This window comes from Chamaea fasciata, unplaced genomic scaffold, assembly GCF_029207755.1.
Source record: "Chamaea fasciata isolate MVZ Bird 193981 ecotype frontalis unplaced genomic scaffold, bChaFas1.0.hap1 SCAF_14, whole genome shotgun sequence".
In the NCBI taxonomy this organism is placed as follows: domain Eukaryota; kingdom Metazoa; phylum Chordata; class Aves; order Passeriformes; family Sylviidae; genus Chamaea; species Chamaea fasciata.
Window position 1 is genome coordinate 8,431,217 of NW_027094099.1, and position 17,391 is coordinate 8,448,607.

At 38.0% G+C, this 17,391-nt stretch overlaps 1 protein-coding gene across 1 annotated transcript in view; it reads left to right on the plus strand.

The window, feature by feature from the left end:
• Window positions 1-17,391, plus strand: part of MYO5C (myosin VC) — a 33,360-nt gene that overhangs the window by 2,503 nt on the left and 13,466 nt on the right. The window contains exons 2-25 of the mRNA XM_066196746.1: window positions 307-417; window positions 1,267-1,432; window positions 1,693-1,837; window positions 2,249-2,405; window positions 2,937-3,080; window positions 3,912-3,993; window positions 4,576-4,683; window positions 5,208-5,314; window positions 5,948-6,213; window positions 6,635-6,716; window positions 7,036-7,176; window positions 7,842-7,967; window positions 8,597-8,680; window positions 9,549-9,683; window positions 10,019-10,116; window positions 11,589-11,675; window positions 11,761-11,872; window positions 12,771-12,982; window positions 13,609-13,774; window positions 14,129-14,275; window positions 14,824-14,988; window positions 15,215-15,308; window positions 15,871-15,934; window positions 17,094-17,274. Of these exons, the coding sequence (XP_066052843.1) occupies window positions 307-417; window positions 1,267-1,432; window positions 1,693-1,837; window positions 2,249-2,405; window positions 2,937-3,080; window positions 3,912-3,993; window positions 4,576-4,683; window positions 5,208-5,314; window positions 5,948-6,213; window positions 6,635-6,716; window positions 7,036-7,176; window positions 7,842-7,967; window positions 8,597-8,680; window positions 9,549-9,683; window positions 10,019-10,116; window positions 11,589-11,675; window positions 11,761-11,872; window positions 12,771-12,982; window positions 13,609-13,774; window positions 14,129-14,275; window positions 14,824-14,988; window positions 15,215-15,308; window positions 15,871-15,934; window positions 17,094-17,274 (3,180 nt within the window). The remainder of the gene's footprint in view (window positions 1-306; window positions 418-1,266; window positions 1,433-1,692; window positions 1,838-2,248; window positions 2,406-2,936; window positions 3,081-3,911; window positions 3,994-4,575; window positions 4,684-5,207; window positions 5,315-5,947; window positions 6,214-6,634; window positions 6,717-7,035; window positions 7,177-7,841; window positions 7,968-8,596; window positions 8,681-9,548; window positions 9,684-10,018; window positions 10,117-11,588; window positions 11,676-11,760; window positions 11,873-12,770; window positions 12,983-13,608; window positions 13,775-14,128; window positions 14,276-14,823; window positions 14,989-15,214; window positions 15,309-15,870; window positions 15,935-17,093; window positions 17,275-17,391) is intronic.

Here is a 17,391-nt window from a genome sequence, read left to right on the forward strand (position 1 = left end):
GGATTTGAAGAACCTGGCAACAGTCTGGCCCTTGCTCACCTTCCCACATGCTGTGTTGTTCTGCAGACCCTGCTCTGAACAGGAGCAGAATATGCATGTCTGAAATTAATGAGTCTTCCTTCTTTTTTTATTCTTTCATGAAAAATAACAAAACCACAAAAAAATCAATCCTGCTGTACAGAGCTGATAATAATCCCCAAAAGTCCTGGAATTGTGTTGCACTTCATGTTTGAAAGGTATTTTTTAATCCTAGCCTGGTATTATGATAGTAGCTAAGCTAACTATTGTCTTGTTTTTCTGCTACAGTACAATAGGGTTTGGATCCCTGATAATGAAGAAGTTTGGCAGTCTGCAGAAATCACAAAAAACTACAAAGCTGGAGACCGTTTTCTCCATGTGCAATTAGAAGATGGAACTGTAAGGAGAAAAGCCTGAATTTTTGTGGGGTTTGCTGAGCTACGTTAATGTCGAAACATAGGTCTCACCGTTATGGGATCTAAATAACACGTACATATTTCCCTTTTTCATCATATTGAAATTGGTACAGTACACATCTGCTGCCCAAAAATATGAGGAGTGCAATTCCACTGTCTGTATGCATTAGTATGGAGAACATACCTCAAAGATCACTTTGGAAACAAGCCCTGAAGCTCATCCTAAACTGAAGTAAAAATCAGAAGTGCAGGGCAGGCATAGTTCTCTCTCACAGAGCCAGCTGTTGCCTTTTTTGTTGATTTGTGTAGGATGTTAATTTTAGTATTCAAGTTCTTTACAGATTTAATACTTTGAAAGCATTTCTATATTTCTTCATTTCTATTCAATAGAGACAAGTATTAAAGGTATGATTAAATGGATTTGTTGAAAGAAACAGAAGCGAGTTTTAAACTTTCTGTCAAGAAAACTGAGGGGTTGCAAGTAAGGATAGTTATAAAGCTGACTTGAGTTCTGACCAGGTCTTTACTTTCATTCAGTTGAAGCTGATCTATTATCCTCATCTGTACTTGAAATGCATCTGTGTTTAGAGAGCTAAACATGTGTCCCATTTTTACAGATTTCAGTACAAAATACTGTAATTAAAGAAAATGAGGCTTTCTTTTTCGTAAGCAGCAAACAGCTCCAATTCCCCCAAGTTCAGTGGGATGTATGGAATCAATGAAATAAAAGATCAGACAGGGCTCCATCAACTCTGTAACTTCATGTAAAGGTAATTTGTATTTATGCAAACATAATGCATTTTATGACATTTCAAGTAATTTTTGTTGACAGGAGCTGAGTTACCCTGTTGATCCAGCTGCTTTGCCACCACTGCGGAACCCTGACATACTTGTTGGTGAAAATGATCTCACTGCACTCAGTTATCTCCACGAACCAGCTGTTCTACACAACCTTAAAATTCGTTTTGTGGAGTCTAAGCTTATCTACACTTATAGTGGTAAGCTAAGTGAAATGAGGAGCTTTTTAAATATTTTTTAAAAAGTAGAAATCTTGATTCAGTTTGCAATATGATGTCTGTAATGTTTTCCTGAAGTGTATTTTAACTCACATTAAGTGGTTTTATATGTCAGTTTATATCCAGTTTATATGAACTTGTTTGTTCATCAGCATCATCTACCTAGAAATTATTGCTGCCAAAACCAGGCATTTCGTATAACTAACCTGTGTTTTACTTTTGTTTTGTACACTTGGCTGTAGGAATAATTCTGGTTGCAATGAACCCCTATAAACAGCTGCCAATATATGGAGATGCCATTATCCATGCATATAGTGGCCAAAACATGGGAGACATGGATCCACACATATTCGCTGTGGCAGAAGAAGCATACAAGCAAATGGCAAGGTTCAGTATGTTATTTAATGTCCATAAATAACACTTGAAGTCTTGTGGCAGTCAGTGTTAATTGTCATTTCATTTTACTGTGTATGTGCCTCTGGCTATTAGGAATACCTTTGAACACATACCTTAATTAGAGGAGAAGGGATTCCTTAATCAGCTGAGGAATTTCTAGAACTCAAAACTACTTTCATTCTTGATGAGGGGTGAAAACACTGACTTAGTGAACAGCAATGACATCAACATAGAGGTTACAGCTGAAGAGGAGTAAGAGAAGAATAAATGAAAGGTGGAACAGATATGTGAGAGTTGGGCACAGCTCAGTGATTTCAAACATTGTTTCACGTGTGTAATTCCTACATTTTTGCATGCACTTCAGACATGTCTGACATAAACTGTCTCGTTATTTGGTTTTAGAAATAACAAAAATCAGTCTATTATAGTCAGTGGAGAATCAGGAGCTGGGAAGACTGTGTCTGCAAGGTATACTATGAGATACTTTGCCACTGTGAGTAAGTCAAGCAGCAATGCACATGTGGAGGATAAAGTATTGGCATCCAATCCAATAACTGAGGTAAGTTTTGGAGAGTGCCTGTCAAGTCTGTACTCATCGAAGGAAGAATTCTGAGAGTTTCTGGGAAATTTTGTTTGAAATCTTACAGATGCTTTATCTGTCTGAGTTAAATATCTAAATCAGAAAGTTCAGCTTCTGAATGTTGCTGATGGAAAGAGGTGGTCAGCCTCAGGAGCACCCAGCCCTGTCTGATTTACCAGTGGTCCTTTGGAGATGCTAGTTTGCCTCCAGAGTTTTGTTTGACCACCTAATTAGATATAACAATATTGATCAAGTTGTTTGGTTTTATTAATTGGATCCTAATGGTGGAAAAGCATACTTTGTCTAATTGGCAGTTTCTGCAGCATTATACTATTTGACTTGAGGCTTGTCTTCAATTTTGGGCCTCAGAATTTAAGTAATGGCTCAGTGCTGAGACTGATCCCTGAGCACCTTTGATTTTAGAAACTTGTAGTTGACTGAAGTTTTGACTAAGTTATTCTTATGAGACACATGAGTAAATCAAATTGTAAAAGTTTATCTTTTCTGCAGGCTGTGGGCAATGCAAAGACCACACGGAATGATAACAGCAGTCGATTTGGGAAATACACTGAAATCAGCTTTGATCGGAGTTACCAAATCATTGGAGCTAACATGAGAACATACCTGCTTGAGAAATCAAGAGTTGTATTTCAGGTGGGTAAAATAAAGTCTAAGACATTCAGTGTCAATATAGCTCCTGATGCACTGTACTAGTTCTAGATAGAAAATATTATGTGAAGTCCTGCATATTGTATCCAATCAGCATTTGATTTATTTTTTGACAGGAGCTAATATTAGTTATGATAAGTTACTTTATTCCATGTTCTTCCTTATGGTAAGTGAAGAATACTTCTCAGGGACAATTCCTAAGATAAGTTCAAGAAATGTTTGAGAAATCTGTAACTTGTGGTTACAACAGTAACAGAGGCCAACTGTACCTGGAAAGGAACAGCATATACAGGGCAGAGAGAGACTCAGTGAAAAAAAAAAAAATAGCTGAAGTTTTATAAGGCCAGGAATTATTTCATATGACTCACTACAATGTTATGGCTTAATTGTGATAATATACTAAAGAAGGTATTTAATTTTATAAAACAGTTTTTACAAAGGGTTTTTTTTTTTAGTAGTATTGTAACTTTTTAAGTACACTGAGAAATACCTTTGTATATTTTCTGCTCTGAAGGATGGTTTGGAAATGGAGGGTTGAGTTCCCACAGGGCAGTGTTTCAGCTGACACTCCTACACATTTTTTGTTTCAGTATTTGATGGTTTTTATTAGTAGATGATTGTTCAAGCTGAAGAAATTATTAACATCCTTGGGGAAAGAACTCCACATATTGGCAGCGGAAATAAAGTATACTTGAATGTATTACTTTCAAAGTTATAACATTACAATAGCATTGAATATCAAGTGTTTCTCAGTTTGTTTCTTCATTTTGTTGTTAATTTTTTTTCTGTGATGTTACTCTTTGCTTTATTTTACAGTCAGAAAATGAAAGGAACTACCATATATTTTACCAGTTGTGTGCATCTGCTATGCAACCTGAATATGAACATCTTAAACTGGGTAGGTCTCAAGAAAATAACCTGCTCTTCACTTTTGCAGTGCAGCATTTTAAGGCTGGATTTTCAAGTGCAAGGATGTTTAGTGCACTGCAGCATAAATCTTACAGCCTTAAAACAGGACCTGCATTTTTAAGTCACTTAGCTGTTAATCCTGCTGGTTTTGAACTTGGTAGCAAATCCCTGGTAACTCAAATAGTGCACGATCAAGTACCTGAGTGTCTTTGGAAATCTTATTCTGGTACTTTCTGTAGTGACAGATGCCATGACAGCTTAGGGAATTGATTCATTTATCTACGCAGAAGCTGGGAGAAGCAGAATTTAGGTATATGCTTCCTCAGTCTCCATTCCAGTTTGTTTATTAGATGTTTATTAATATTTCTAGGAATTATGAATAGTAATTTGTGTCAGCTTAACTGAGTTGGGCACATGGATTTCCCTCAGCAAAAAGAGGACCTCCAGCTCATCACTGAAACATTGTCATCTGACAGCATCTTTAAATTTTCTGTGTTATAAAAGTTTTAACAAGTGGCTCTCCCCAGTCCCTGATTTTTTCAGAATTACAAGATTTGCTTCTTTCCCACAGGAAGTGCAGAAGAATTTAACTACACACGAATGGGTGGCAGCACTGTAATAGAAGGGGTTGATGACAGAGCAAATATGGTGGAGACTCAGAAGACATTTGCTTTACTGGGTAAATTTTAGGGATGCATTTTCAGTAGATTTTTTTTTTTTTTCTGAAAAGGGCAAAGGTGATTTGTTTCTGAAATACCCAAAATGTTAGTGGAAATTACCAAAGAAGTTTATTTCATAGTTTGTCCATTGTGGTGTTGGTCTGTTTTCGAAGTGCTGGGCAGGAGCAATTAGCAAGTGGTGTTAATAGTTACTGGTCAGAAGCATTGAGGGCTGGAGTCTTCTTGTCCCATAAACTAACATGCTGTGACAGAAGTGGAATTGGAAACTCCTTTGCCCCTGTAAAAGCTTATGTAAAGCTAAATCAGACTTGAGCTGGCACTTGGGGAAGTACAGGAACTTATGCCCAATCTGTCATGGGATCAGACAGGCAGAAAATTGGCAGAACCAAGGATTTGCATCGTACTCTGCAGAGATGCTGTACAATTCTTGGCTGCACAACAAAGCAAGTAACCCAGCATTGTTCTGCTTTAATTAATTGTACTGTTTCTGTGTATTTCAAATAATCAAGGAATGTTTTTTTAGGTCTGAAGGGGGATTTTCAGATGGATGTTTTTAAAATGCTGGCAGCAATCCTGCACTTGGGCAATGTGGAAATAGCAGCTGTTGGAGATGAAAGATCATCCATCAGTGTAAGGAAGTAGCTCATTCAGATACCAACATTTTCTATTCTGTTTTATGCCAGAAGTGCTTTAGAAATAGTTTCTCTCATATCTGGGGCTCAGAGCAGCATTAAATCTGGTGTACTAAACTTGATTGATTTCTCCATCTCCATCTGTGTGGATTCACAGCAAGTGTTCACACAGATGCTGTTCTGTGCCCAAGTTCAGAAACTCTTAAAAGGCAAAATGTGGCTAAGAGTACCCCATATCCAATTGATCCACAGCTGCTGGAAAATCCATTTTGGAACTCTCTGCAGGATGCAGGAAGCAGAGCATAGTCAAAGCTGCTCAGAATGTGTCCCAGCGAGCTATGCAAGTCTAAAGGGCATGAACACCTAAAAATAGACAAAAGTAACTTTCTTTCAGTGTCTTAATCCTAAACTTCTCATCCAATTCAAGTTTTTCTCTCCTATATCAGCAGTTCTATCCAGTATTATTTGCTTTAGCTCATCTTGCTATTTTGCCAGATGAGGAAGTAAATACAGTTCCTCACCTGTCTAAAAGTAAAAATCACAGTTTCATGTCAGCGGCACAAGGATTTCGCTGTCTGTACAGCAGTTGAAGAATTAAATGTACCCTAATATTTGTTGGTCTTCTTTGAAGATGGAAGACAAACATCTGAGCATATTCTGTGAGCTTCTGGATTTGAACTGTGACAAGATGGCCAGGTGGCTGTGCCACAGGAAGATTGTCACCACCTCGGAGACAGTGATAAAGCCGATGACCAGGGCCCAGGCCGTCAATGCCAGGGATGCTCTGGCAAAGAAGATCTACTCCCATTTATTTGACTTCATTGTGGAAAGAATTAACCAAGCCCTGCAGTTCCCTGGCAAACAACACACTTTCATTGGTGTTTTGGATATTTATGGGTAAGAATGTCTCTGGAAGCAGAGTGCTTTTTCTTTGGAATAGATGAAAAAGGCACTTTTTTGTGCTGGTAATGAATTTGGAGGGGCTTGCTTTACTAAAAGGTCATGGTCATATCAAGTTCTTTAGCATCCAAATTAGTGAAAATTCTCTGCTACTATAAATACGATAATTTTTTGTGAATGAGGTTTAAATTTGACTTCTGATATGATACTTCTAGATTTAACTCTGGATTTTTTTAGCTTTGTCTTCTCTGGTAACATTAGCTTCTAGAGAAGTTTTGAAATTCCTTAACATCTTCATTAGTCTTACCATTAGTTAATGAACTTAGAAACATTAGGATAGCTGCAAAGACTTTCAGGGATGCTACCATTTGATTTTGATGTCAAAGGATTTTTTTTTCTCATTTGAATTGTGTTTCAGATTTGAAACATTTGATGTGAACAGTTTTGAACAATTTTGTATCAATTATGCTAATGAAAAACTACAGCAGCAATTTAACCTGGTATGTCCTTTTTTGCTCTTTATCTTATTTTGCTGCAGGGTGGATATTAATAAATGCTATTTTTGCTTGAGTGATGGATATTTCTGGATAGTGACTATCCAGTAATAAATAAAAATATTTTATTTTTATATGTACACATAGGTACATGCATATATATAAATAAAAATGTCTAAATTTATTTTCTTACAGAGAGACATATAATATATTCCAAAATATGATTTTTATCTTGTGTATACAGCAACTGTGCACATGCACACACTGTATTTATTTTTCCTTAATTGTAACCTTCTTCACGTTTTCATAATTTTTGCAAATCCAGCATGTCTTCAAACTTGAACAAGAAGAATATATGAAGGAAGATATCCCATGGACTTTAATAGACTTTTATGACAACCAACCTGTCATTGACCTTATTGAAGCTAAAATGGGAATTTTAGAACTTCTGGATGAAGAATGCTTGGTAATTTAATATCTGTTCATTAAAAAAACCCAAAACCACAACAAACTATATAGATTTTTACAAGTGGGGCTGGTAATCAATATTTTACCCTATTCGATGGGAAATAGAGCATTTTCTTCAGAAAAGGAACATTAATGTTTGCCCTCTATTTGGCAATTCTGTCTGTAAATTACTTTTTCTGTTTTCTTCTTATAGAATTAAGAACCTAAAACTGGATCTCAGAACTTAGCTAGAAGTAAGCCAGCAGCTGGAGTTCCTCCCTGTGGGGGCAGTGCAGGACTAGAGCAGGTTGAGCAGGAGGGCAGTGGGATCCTCATCCTTTTACCCTTCCTGGACTGGAGGTCCAGCTGCAGTTTGCTGCTGGTCCTCTTGCTCCAAGCAGGAATTTGGACTGCTCAGTCTCCAGGGGGCTCTTCCACCAATATTTTTAAATTAAGTTAGTCCACAAATCACTAATTTTGATACCAAACATTGTGGATTAACACAGCCTTCTTACCCAAAGTGATTTGCTATGAGGAGCCAGTGGTCTGGAGAGACAAAAACTGGTTGTTACCGGGCCTTGTAATTCACTGGAGGGGTTTTGTGTTTATTGACAGTCAGCAGCTCTGCTGCTTCTAACAGCCCAGCTGAGTTTGTTAAAGAGATTGCCCTTCTCATTCTTACAGTTGCCTCATGGAAAAGATGAAAACTGGCTTCAAAAGCTGTATAATAATTTTGTCAATAAAAACGCACTCTTTGAAAAGCCAAGGATGTCAAACACCTCTTTCATCATTCAACACTTTGCTGATAAGGTAGAGTGTAAACAACCCAGTATTGTTCCCCATGTTTCTAGCAGTAGTTCATTCAGAAAAAACCCAAACATAGGAAGTAGGAAATTTTAACTATTAACCACACCTATTTGGAACTTCTATAGAATTGATCTCCAATACATAGTGCTATTTATTTTTTGGTAATGCTGCCTGTAACAGGCCATTTAAATGTAAGAGGTGCTTAAGATCATGAATTTGAGAGCATTAAAAAAAATCATCAAGATAAAAAGGCAGAAAAATAATAGAATGTATAAATAGAACAGTTATAGTTGTAGCTTATACACATTTAGTCTCAGTTATTTACATTTCAGATGTAGTATTCCTTTTTGGTGCCTTGATTTGAAATCGTAAAATAATGAAGAGAGGAGGAAAGAAATTCCTAATGAAGGCAGAAGGATTTGGATTCTGGCAGTTTGTCCTGCTTCTAAATATGCAGGATGCATGTATGTAATCTTGAGATAATGGAAGTGGGAAAAGCAGAGTTTCAGCCATCATGTTTGAGATTAATAAAGAGCTCTTGGCTGCCACAGCTGGGAGAGTAAAAATCTTTGTTTTGCCAACTGTGTGTTTATGTGTTGCTGAAAAGTTAATGATTTCACCTCTTTGCGCAGGTAGAATATAAATGTGAAGGATTTCTGGAAAAAAACAGAGATACAGTACATGAAGTATTGGTTGAAATCTTGAAAGAGAGCAAGGTTTGTGACAAACAGTAATAATTAATCTTGTGAATACCTGATTTTACTGGAATTAATTCAGATCTGATTTTGAAGTGTTTCTTCTGATATACAGATTTTTAATAGGTTGAATAAATTAATTTAGTCTTAATTTTTATTAATATTTTAGAAGTGTATATTTTTACCATCAAATAATATACAGGATGGAAAAACAGTGTTCAACTTCCTTCATATATGTGCATTTACTGTTCTAGTTAGGTTGGATAGTATCTCCCTTCAAGAGAATTTTGTAATCCATGTAACTGAAAAACTTTTTTTTTTTTCTGTAGTCATTACATGCAGCTTTGATGGGTGGTTTATCATTAACAACTGCCTTTGTTTATTCTTCAAAAGAGGTTAAGAGAATGCCAGGGCAAGGAAAACATCAGGTGTCTTATGTGTGGCTGCCACTTCCCATCGGCTTGTCCCTTTGAAGTCTACAGCCTTGAGATTTCAGGATTACTCTTAACAAGCTAACTTCATCTGACCTGAAAATATAGCCTTAATTTTAATTGCATATTGTGAAAATACAGCCTTAAGTGCACTTATTTTTAGCTCTGCTCTATGTTTATGTCCGTATTTGCTTATACTGAAATAGCTTTTGCAGGCTGCTTTCACAGATGTTGAGTTTTGTGTGTGAAATGTGTAAGTGCTTCACAAGAGACTCAGGATCATTGCAACTCCTCACAATTGTTGTTTGTTTGTGGCTTAAATACCCAGTTCAAAATCCAGCAGTACCTGGCCTAAGTATTAAGGGGTTTGCATTTTATGTTATAGTAAATGTAATTTTGATGAAAATGATGCTGCAGTTACACAGTGTTTAATTCTGGTTCTTTCACCACACTTTTAGTTTCATCTGTGTGCAAATTTTTTTCAAGACAGTCCAGTGTCCGTTTCACCTTTCAGTTCTACTATAAACATCAAATCTGCCAGACCTGCTCTGAAATCACCCAACAAACAGCTCCGGACCACTGTGGGCAGTAAGGTACTGCACAAACCTGCTATTCTGTGGTGTCTGTACTTGCTGGGAAATGCTGGGCAGCCTGAGGCTGGATTCTGTCACTGTTCATAAGGGACTGTCTGGTGTTCAGGACAGCAAGGGCCACAGAGCCGTGCTCCAGGCCTGGGTATAAGTAGCTGTGTTGATTTTATATATAGAAGGCTGTTGGGTGCAGCCACACTCTTCAATTTCCTGCAATTAGGGTCCAAACCCTGTCTCCCAGTGTCCAGCCAAAACCTAACAAATAATTAAAAGACTAAGATTTGACTTTTTACTGGCAATGTTTCATTAGCGAAGCTCTTATGTCTGGTGTTTTCTAGTTCCGGAATTCTTTGTCTTTACTTATGGTGACACTCAATGCAACCACTCCTCATTATGTGAGATGCATAAAGCCAAACGATGAGAAATTGCCTTTTGAGTAAGTATGTTAGTTGTGCTCAGCTGTGATTTTCTCTGTCACTGTGGTGGTGTGTCAGCAAGCTCAATTCTTACTGTTGAGAAACTTCCCACAGAAACATGGTTTTCCTTTCCAGGTAGCTGAATTTGAAAAAAAACTGCCGTCTTCTTACAAAAATGGAATATTTAAGTGTCATAATTTTATGTTACCTTAAAAATCCTTTAACCTAGTATTTTTCAAGTTAGATACTAGTGATTGTGTATTTGTCAGAACATTTTTAGGGTAAAGATTATTCTCCTTTGGTTCAAGTTGATGAATATTTTGTATAGGTGTGTTGCCCTTACGCAGTATGGATTAACCCAAATTTATATTTAGAGAATAAAAACCTATACCATTTTCTTTCTGAAATTCTCTTTAGTCTGCAGAAATATTTAAAAGAGCTTTAGAAGTCAGAAATGGTGTGAACAGTGTTGAACATAACCCCAGATGTTTCCCCAATTTTTATGTAATTTTAATGTTTTAATATAGTCATATGTGGCAGATAATTTTCATCACTCCTATGACCAGACTGATAACCACTAACCCGTGAGTAGGAGTTAAATTTGGTGCAGCTGCTGGTCTCTTTTGTGGGCAGACCTGTGGAAGCACTCTGGTGTCAGTTATACAACTTCCAGCTGGAAAGCAAGTGAGGTTAAAGCCTTTACCATACATGAGTAGGAGAGAAGAGGCCAGCTTTGATTCTAAATGAAATCTTTTAAGTATGTTAAAAGATTTCATTTGTAGTCAGACAAAAATCTTTCTGTGCTTAACACGTTACTGATGATATTATATCACTGTCACTGCAGTGAACTCTCATGATTCTGCAGAGAGGGCAGAAATAGCTTGGATAATGTAAAAATATGTCAGAATTAGACTAGAAGAGTGCACCATAAGCTTCTGAAAGAGCACTGTAGTCATCTGCCAGCCACAGGGCTCTTTCGGCTAGTGCTGAATTGACACTGGTGGTGTGCTCTGTGGGTGTATCAGCTCTGGTCCAGAACAGGAAAGGGCCTTTCCATGCCTTCTGTTTGTAGTTTTAAACACAGGTATTAATGAGCAAATCCTGGTTTATTCATCATGAGTGGGCTAAAGAATACCTAGAGGGTTTCTTCCTAGTGGGCTGCTGAGGGGATTTATTTCTGTGTATGTTTTGTGTTGAGAGTGTAACTATTCTTTACCACTTGCTGCTATGAGCTGGCGCAGTTAATACTGAAGGGAAATAGGATTTCTAATGAGAGAAATAAATAGTCTTATTTGGTTTTGAGAAAGAAACAGAAAACCCGTATTTATTTGTTTATCTTTTTAGTGTGTGGTATGGTGTAAGACACTATATAAGAAGCAGGGAGCATTGTGTTCTATGAGCAGAAATACAAATCCAGTTGGTAGAACGGTTCTAATTATTACAGTATGCCAAATCCAGCAGAAATGTAAAGTATAACACTGCTTTTTTTTAGGTTTGATTCCAAAAGAGTTGCTCAGCAGCTGCGAGCATGTGGTGTTTTGGAAACTATTCGGATTAGTGCACAGAGCTACCCATCCAGGTAGGGGTAGCAGTGAGCCTCCCTGTGCCAAAAAATACCTAGTTGTGTGTTAATGAAACTAATTTGTTAACTCCTAATTTTCCAGGTGGACTTACATTGAGTTTTTCAGCCGCTACAGCATTCTTATGACACAGCAGGAACTCTCCGTAAATGACAAGAAACAGATTTGCAAGATTGTTTTGCAGCGACTGATCCAGGTTGGTTTGTCTGCACCAGCCCATGAATCTATTACAGCATCTATTAGTAATAAAAGGTCTCTGTTGTCTCTCCTCAGACAGGAAAGGTATTTACATTATTACAGTTTTTCCTGATTTACTGTGCTGTACATAGGCTTGTGGGTCAGTAACCTTGTGCTGTGACAGTCATGGTGTGTCTGTAGACAGAGAATTTAACCACTCTGTGCTTAATATTGTCACTTGCAAAATGGAAGATATCCTCTATTTGTAAACCAGTAAACACTAAATGGTGTACATTTGTCAAGTATTACAAGCACAAGAGGGATTTTGATGGTGGAATGCGGCATGCTGGAGAGCTGTTCAAAAAATTGCTCTTTTGCACATTGCTTCTATTTTTTAGATGATCCTGTGGTGTTGAGGCTGGTCCCAGTCAAGTCAGGACTGAGTTCAGGTTTGGGGATGTGACACCAGACACAGGCACACTTGCTAAGTGGCTCTGGCACAGGCCAAGGGGGAGAGCTGGAACTTAAAAGTAGCTTCATCCCGAGTTTTTGCTCACACAGCTCAGTGGTTCCAGGCTAAAAAGGTTCATCAAAAGGTACTGCTGAGCCCATGGAACCAGACCTGTGGGAGGAGGTGAAGAGATTGCTTTTAAGGCCTTGATGATAAGTCCAGAGCCTCCCTTTAATTTTAGATCACGAGTGTACAACTTTTGATGTAGTTCTCTGTGTCTTTCCTGCCAAGTGGGTTTCCCCCCCCCACGTCCTCCTATCTACAAAGCAGGCAGAGAGGATATTCTTATTTAGGAAGATCGTGTTTTGAAGTGGAGCTTTCCTGAAGTGATAATTTATAAAATTGAGAATACCCAGTCCACAAGAATAAACTAAAAACTTCATATACCTACCGTTTCTCTTTTCAGGATCATAACCAGTATCAGTTTGGGAGGACAAAGATTTTTTTCAGAGCAGGGCAAGTTGCTTACCTGGAGAAGCTACGCTCAGACAAGCTGAGGCAGGCGTGCATCCTGATCCAGAAGCGTGTCCGGGGCTGGCTGCAGCGGAGGAGGTTCCTGAGCCTGAGGAGGGCGGCGGTCACGGTGCAGCAGTACTTCCGCGGGCAGCGCACTGTCAGGTACCCCTGCTGCCCTGGCATTGCCTCCTGGGCCATGTCTGAAGGCACAGAGGAGTGCCAGATAGTGCCCAAAGTGTGTTTTTTATGAAAGAGCGATCCAGGTTGTATTTTGATTTCATCTTGATTGTAATTATGAACTCGAATGTGTTCAAGTTATTCAGCTGATATGAGAAAAGTACCCCAGCAGGTTTCCAGCATTGCCTGCCAGATTCCCAAGCTGCCTGTCTGCCTGTGAGCTCAGTCCTTAGCCGGTAATAGATGACCCAGTTGGCCTTTCTGCTGAGCTTCAGAGCCATAGAAGAAATCAGGGGTATACGAATTAGTATGGACAAATTATTGGAAAGGAAGTGCACCGGGCATTCACAAAGTAGACTGAAAGATGGCTGTGTGTAGGCTTGGAGGTTTTCGTAAAGAGACCATCAGGACAAATGCATGTGGACACATTTAAAAGTCATGGATAACTCCCTTTCACTTTGGTTGAAGAACAAGCTCTATTTTTGTTAATGGATGCCTGTTTTTAATATCTTCTCTTTTTTTGTGTGTGTGTATGTCATTTGACTGACCAAGGCAATAAGCATGAGAAATCAAATGTGACCTAAATAAATTCTATTGTCTTTTGAATTAAGGCAAGCTATAACTGCAAGAAATCTGAAGGAAACATGGGCAGCTATAATTATTCAGAAATACTGTCGGGGTTACCTCGTGCGCAGACTTTGCCAGCTCATCCATGTGGCCGCTGTAACAATACAAGCTTACACAAGAGGATTTCTAGCAAGAAAAAAGTATCGGAAGGTACAGCCTATCAAAAATCTTATTTCAGTAACTGGAAACAACTCTTTCTCTATAAGAAAGATGAAGACCATGGCAATTATCCCTAATACTTTACCTTTTGCATGTCTGGTTCTCTCTGCTCTAGTTTTTTGTTTGTTTGTTTGTTTTTTACCAAGATCTCTTCTGGTTTATGCTGGATGCAGCCATTTACTGTGATTACTATACTGGCTCAAATGTGTCTGCAGTCTGTATATTTCAGTATTTTGATACTTCCATGAGATGCATTGTCCTTGTCAGTGTGTGTAGACTCATAGACTGTTGTAATTGGTGTGGATTGAGCTAATTACAGAGCGATGTTAATACTTTGTTTTAAAGATGCGTGAAGAGCAGAAGGCTGTGATCCTTCAGAAATATGCCCGTGCCTGGCTTGCCAGGCGCAGGTTCCAGAATATTCGGCGCTTTGTGTTGAATATCCAGCTCTCATACAGAGTTCAGCAGCTGCAGAAAAAGATAGAAGAACAGGTGAGGGGAAGCTGTCAGCCTCTGATTTGTACTAAGTTTTTTATCATATCTGCCCTAGTCAAAGATGTTGAATTGAGAAGACAGGAGAATATATAAGGGTTATGGTCCTTTACAATAAACTACTAGACTTTCTGCACCCATGGTAGAAAGAGTCATCTAGGGTTTCCTTGCATGTTGGGGTTAATTATGCAAAGGAGAAAAGTCTGCAGTTACCTTTTTTGGTTTTTTTACTGTTTTCTAGGTCCATCCAACTCTGGATGGAGTTGTTTGTGTTAGGGTGAAGGATGTATGAGATATTGCTCTGGTGCAACATGTTTTGTAACTTTGGGAAATTCAAGATTATGTTTATTTTGCAGCTTGTTTTTGAGAGCTGTTCCAGCCAAATCATCTTTAAAATGGTAGTTTTAATCTAATTGATGGAAAAAAAATTGGGTTGAAATAATCATGGCTGATAAGGGATGGTGAGCAGAAGAAGGTCAGGTACTCCCTTTAAAATTCTATGGAGCAGTGCATTTTTGTTTTCTTTTGTCATGTCCTGCTCGTTGTAGAGTAGAGAAAATCATGGTTTGCTGGAACGATTGACCAATGTGGCTTCAGCTCATATGAATGATGTGGAAACAATTCAGAAACTTGAATCAGAACTCGAGAAGTTAACTGCTCAAAAGAGAACATATGAAGAGAAAGGGAAAAAATATAAAGAGGACAGTGAGCAGGTAAATTATAATTGCCATCTGTGTGCTTTTATTTTTAAATAATGTTTTCAGTTACTGGATTTATCAAATGTGTGATTTGAGAGTTTCTAAGTAACTATACTCGTTTGAGGGGAGGCAGCCAGGAAGGAAGAAAGTCCATATATGCTTCTTAAAATGTAAGATCTTCTGTAACCTATTTCTTCCTCCTTTGTAACTTATATATTTTACTTACTTTTTGTGTGTACAGAAAATCTTAAAACTTGAGAATCAGAATAAAGAATTACAAGAACAGAAGACAACCTTAGAAATAAAACTCCAAGAAAAAACTGAGGAAATGAAAGGTACAATAACTAAAGGAGTATATTCAAAGGAGTTATAGTGGGGTAAAGCAAATGTAAATTACTTTTGTTCTAATAAAAGCAATGTAAACGCTGAAATTGTAGTAAATTGAAAGTTGGTCCTTCTCTTGCTTAGAAATGTGTAGCACAAGTATGCAAATTCGTTTAATTTCCTAGTTAAATTAAATTTTTCCTTCAATAGCAGAAGCTCTACTCCTGTTATGTTTCCTTTTTTCATACACATGTATTCCTTCAAAGTGTAGCTTCGTCCTTGCTTCCTTTAATACTCTACTTCTAGGAATCTAATTTCAAAGGACACAGGCAGCACATGAGATCAAGTATACTTTAGATAAACAATTGCACAATTTGGTGCTTCAGAATCTTTTCTATAGCATTACTTATAAAATGTACTGTGATAAATTTTGGCACTTGAGAGAGTACTTTCAGCCTCAGAGTATGTTAAGGATTATTTATGAAAACAAAACTTCTCATTGTGGTCATGCTTTTTTAATAAATGTACACAATTGCATGAAGGTCTTTGAAATATTAAAGTATTTTTTGACAGAAAAAATGGATGAACTCACACAGCAACTCTTCAATGATGTACAAAAAGAAGAAAACCAGCGAATGTATGTAGTCTGAATTTTATTTCTTAGAAACAGCATTCATTTTTTCTCTTTCCCACCTTTCCTTCTCCTTCTGCAAATGCATTATGCTGACATCATTTATGAATCTGTCCATGTTCTTGGGTTATTAGTGCTGGTACTGAAGTACTTCATGCAGCGTTTAGGAAATGCGCATTCTTGTTTGTGGGTGAGTCATATGCAGGAAATTAGACTGTTCTTGCTTTTGCCGTTTCCTGTCTTTACATGTGTCTCTGAGAACTGATAGCCAGCTCTGATGGTAATGGTTTCTTTGGAGATGTCCTCAGCATTTGGTCAGGAGTGGAAGAGTGGAAGAGCAGCTGATGGCCACACCAGTCCAAACTGTGAAGTGAATATGAAAGGACAGAATTGAAGGATTCAGTGTGAGGGAAAGGCAGCGTTTGCAAAGGACATTCGGTTAAAAATATAAAAGAAAAATCCCTTTTTTCCCCTTTGGTAAAAATACTGTCATTTATCAACAAATGGCTGTTGCTTTCAGCTTGCTTCTCTTGGGTCAAGTGTTTATTTCCCACTAACTCTTTTCCAGTACAAGACAGAGAACCTTGAGTACCAGAGAAATGCTGTTCTCTAAAGTGTGAAGAGAGCAACCAGTCACTGTTCCTGAGGGCTGGAAGCTCTGTGGCGCTCCAGCTCAGTCTGATTTCAGCTGCCAATAACTTCAGACTGTATTAAGAGAACTTATTTTGCTAGTTTTTCTGCTTTGCTCATTACCTGTACTATGCTGGAAGCCAGTGCAAACCAGCAGGGACTGGTGGAAAATGGAAAGTTTCCTGCAATATTTTACTGAGGACACAGGGCTTCCTTTTGCCGTGTACTTCTTCAGTGCTGACTGTGGCCATGAATGCAGTGGGAAGGTGCTCAGGGGGCTAAGTCAGAATTAGAGAATGGGCCTTGAGTGGAAAAAACTCAGTTTTGCCTTGAATTCCATCCTAGTGTCAGTATATTATCTGTAAGGAAAAACAGATATGTTCTCCTCCCATTATCATCCATTATGTGGGTGGGTTCTGAGGATGTAGGATAGCATTTTCAAGTAATTATGGTTCATTTAAGTGCTCTTCAACGTGTCCACTTTTTCACTTACAAATGTAGACGAATAAAATTTCCTTTTCGTTGTGTTCTTAAGGATACTTGAGAAGAATTTCCAAAACCAGAAGCAGGACTATGAAAAGGAGATTGAATTGCTCAAGGGAGAAATTAAGGTTCTGAAAGAAGAAAAGACTCAGCTACAGCAACAAATTCAGCAAGAAATTATCGTTCAGGATGGCTTGAAAATGGAAGTAGGACAGCTTACAAAACAAGCACAGGTGAAGCTGACGCATTTAATTTTGGAGTCCTTGCTAGATGAAGCAAGTGGAGAATGTGCATGTTTTGTTTATAGATTATCTTCACTAATTTCTTTATTTCCAATGCATTTTTAGAAG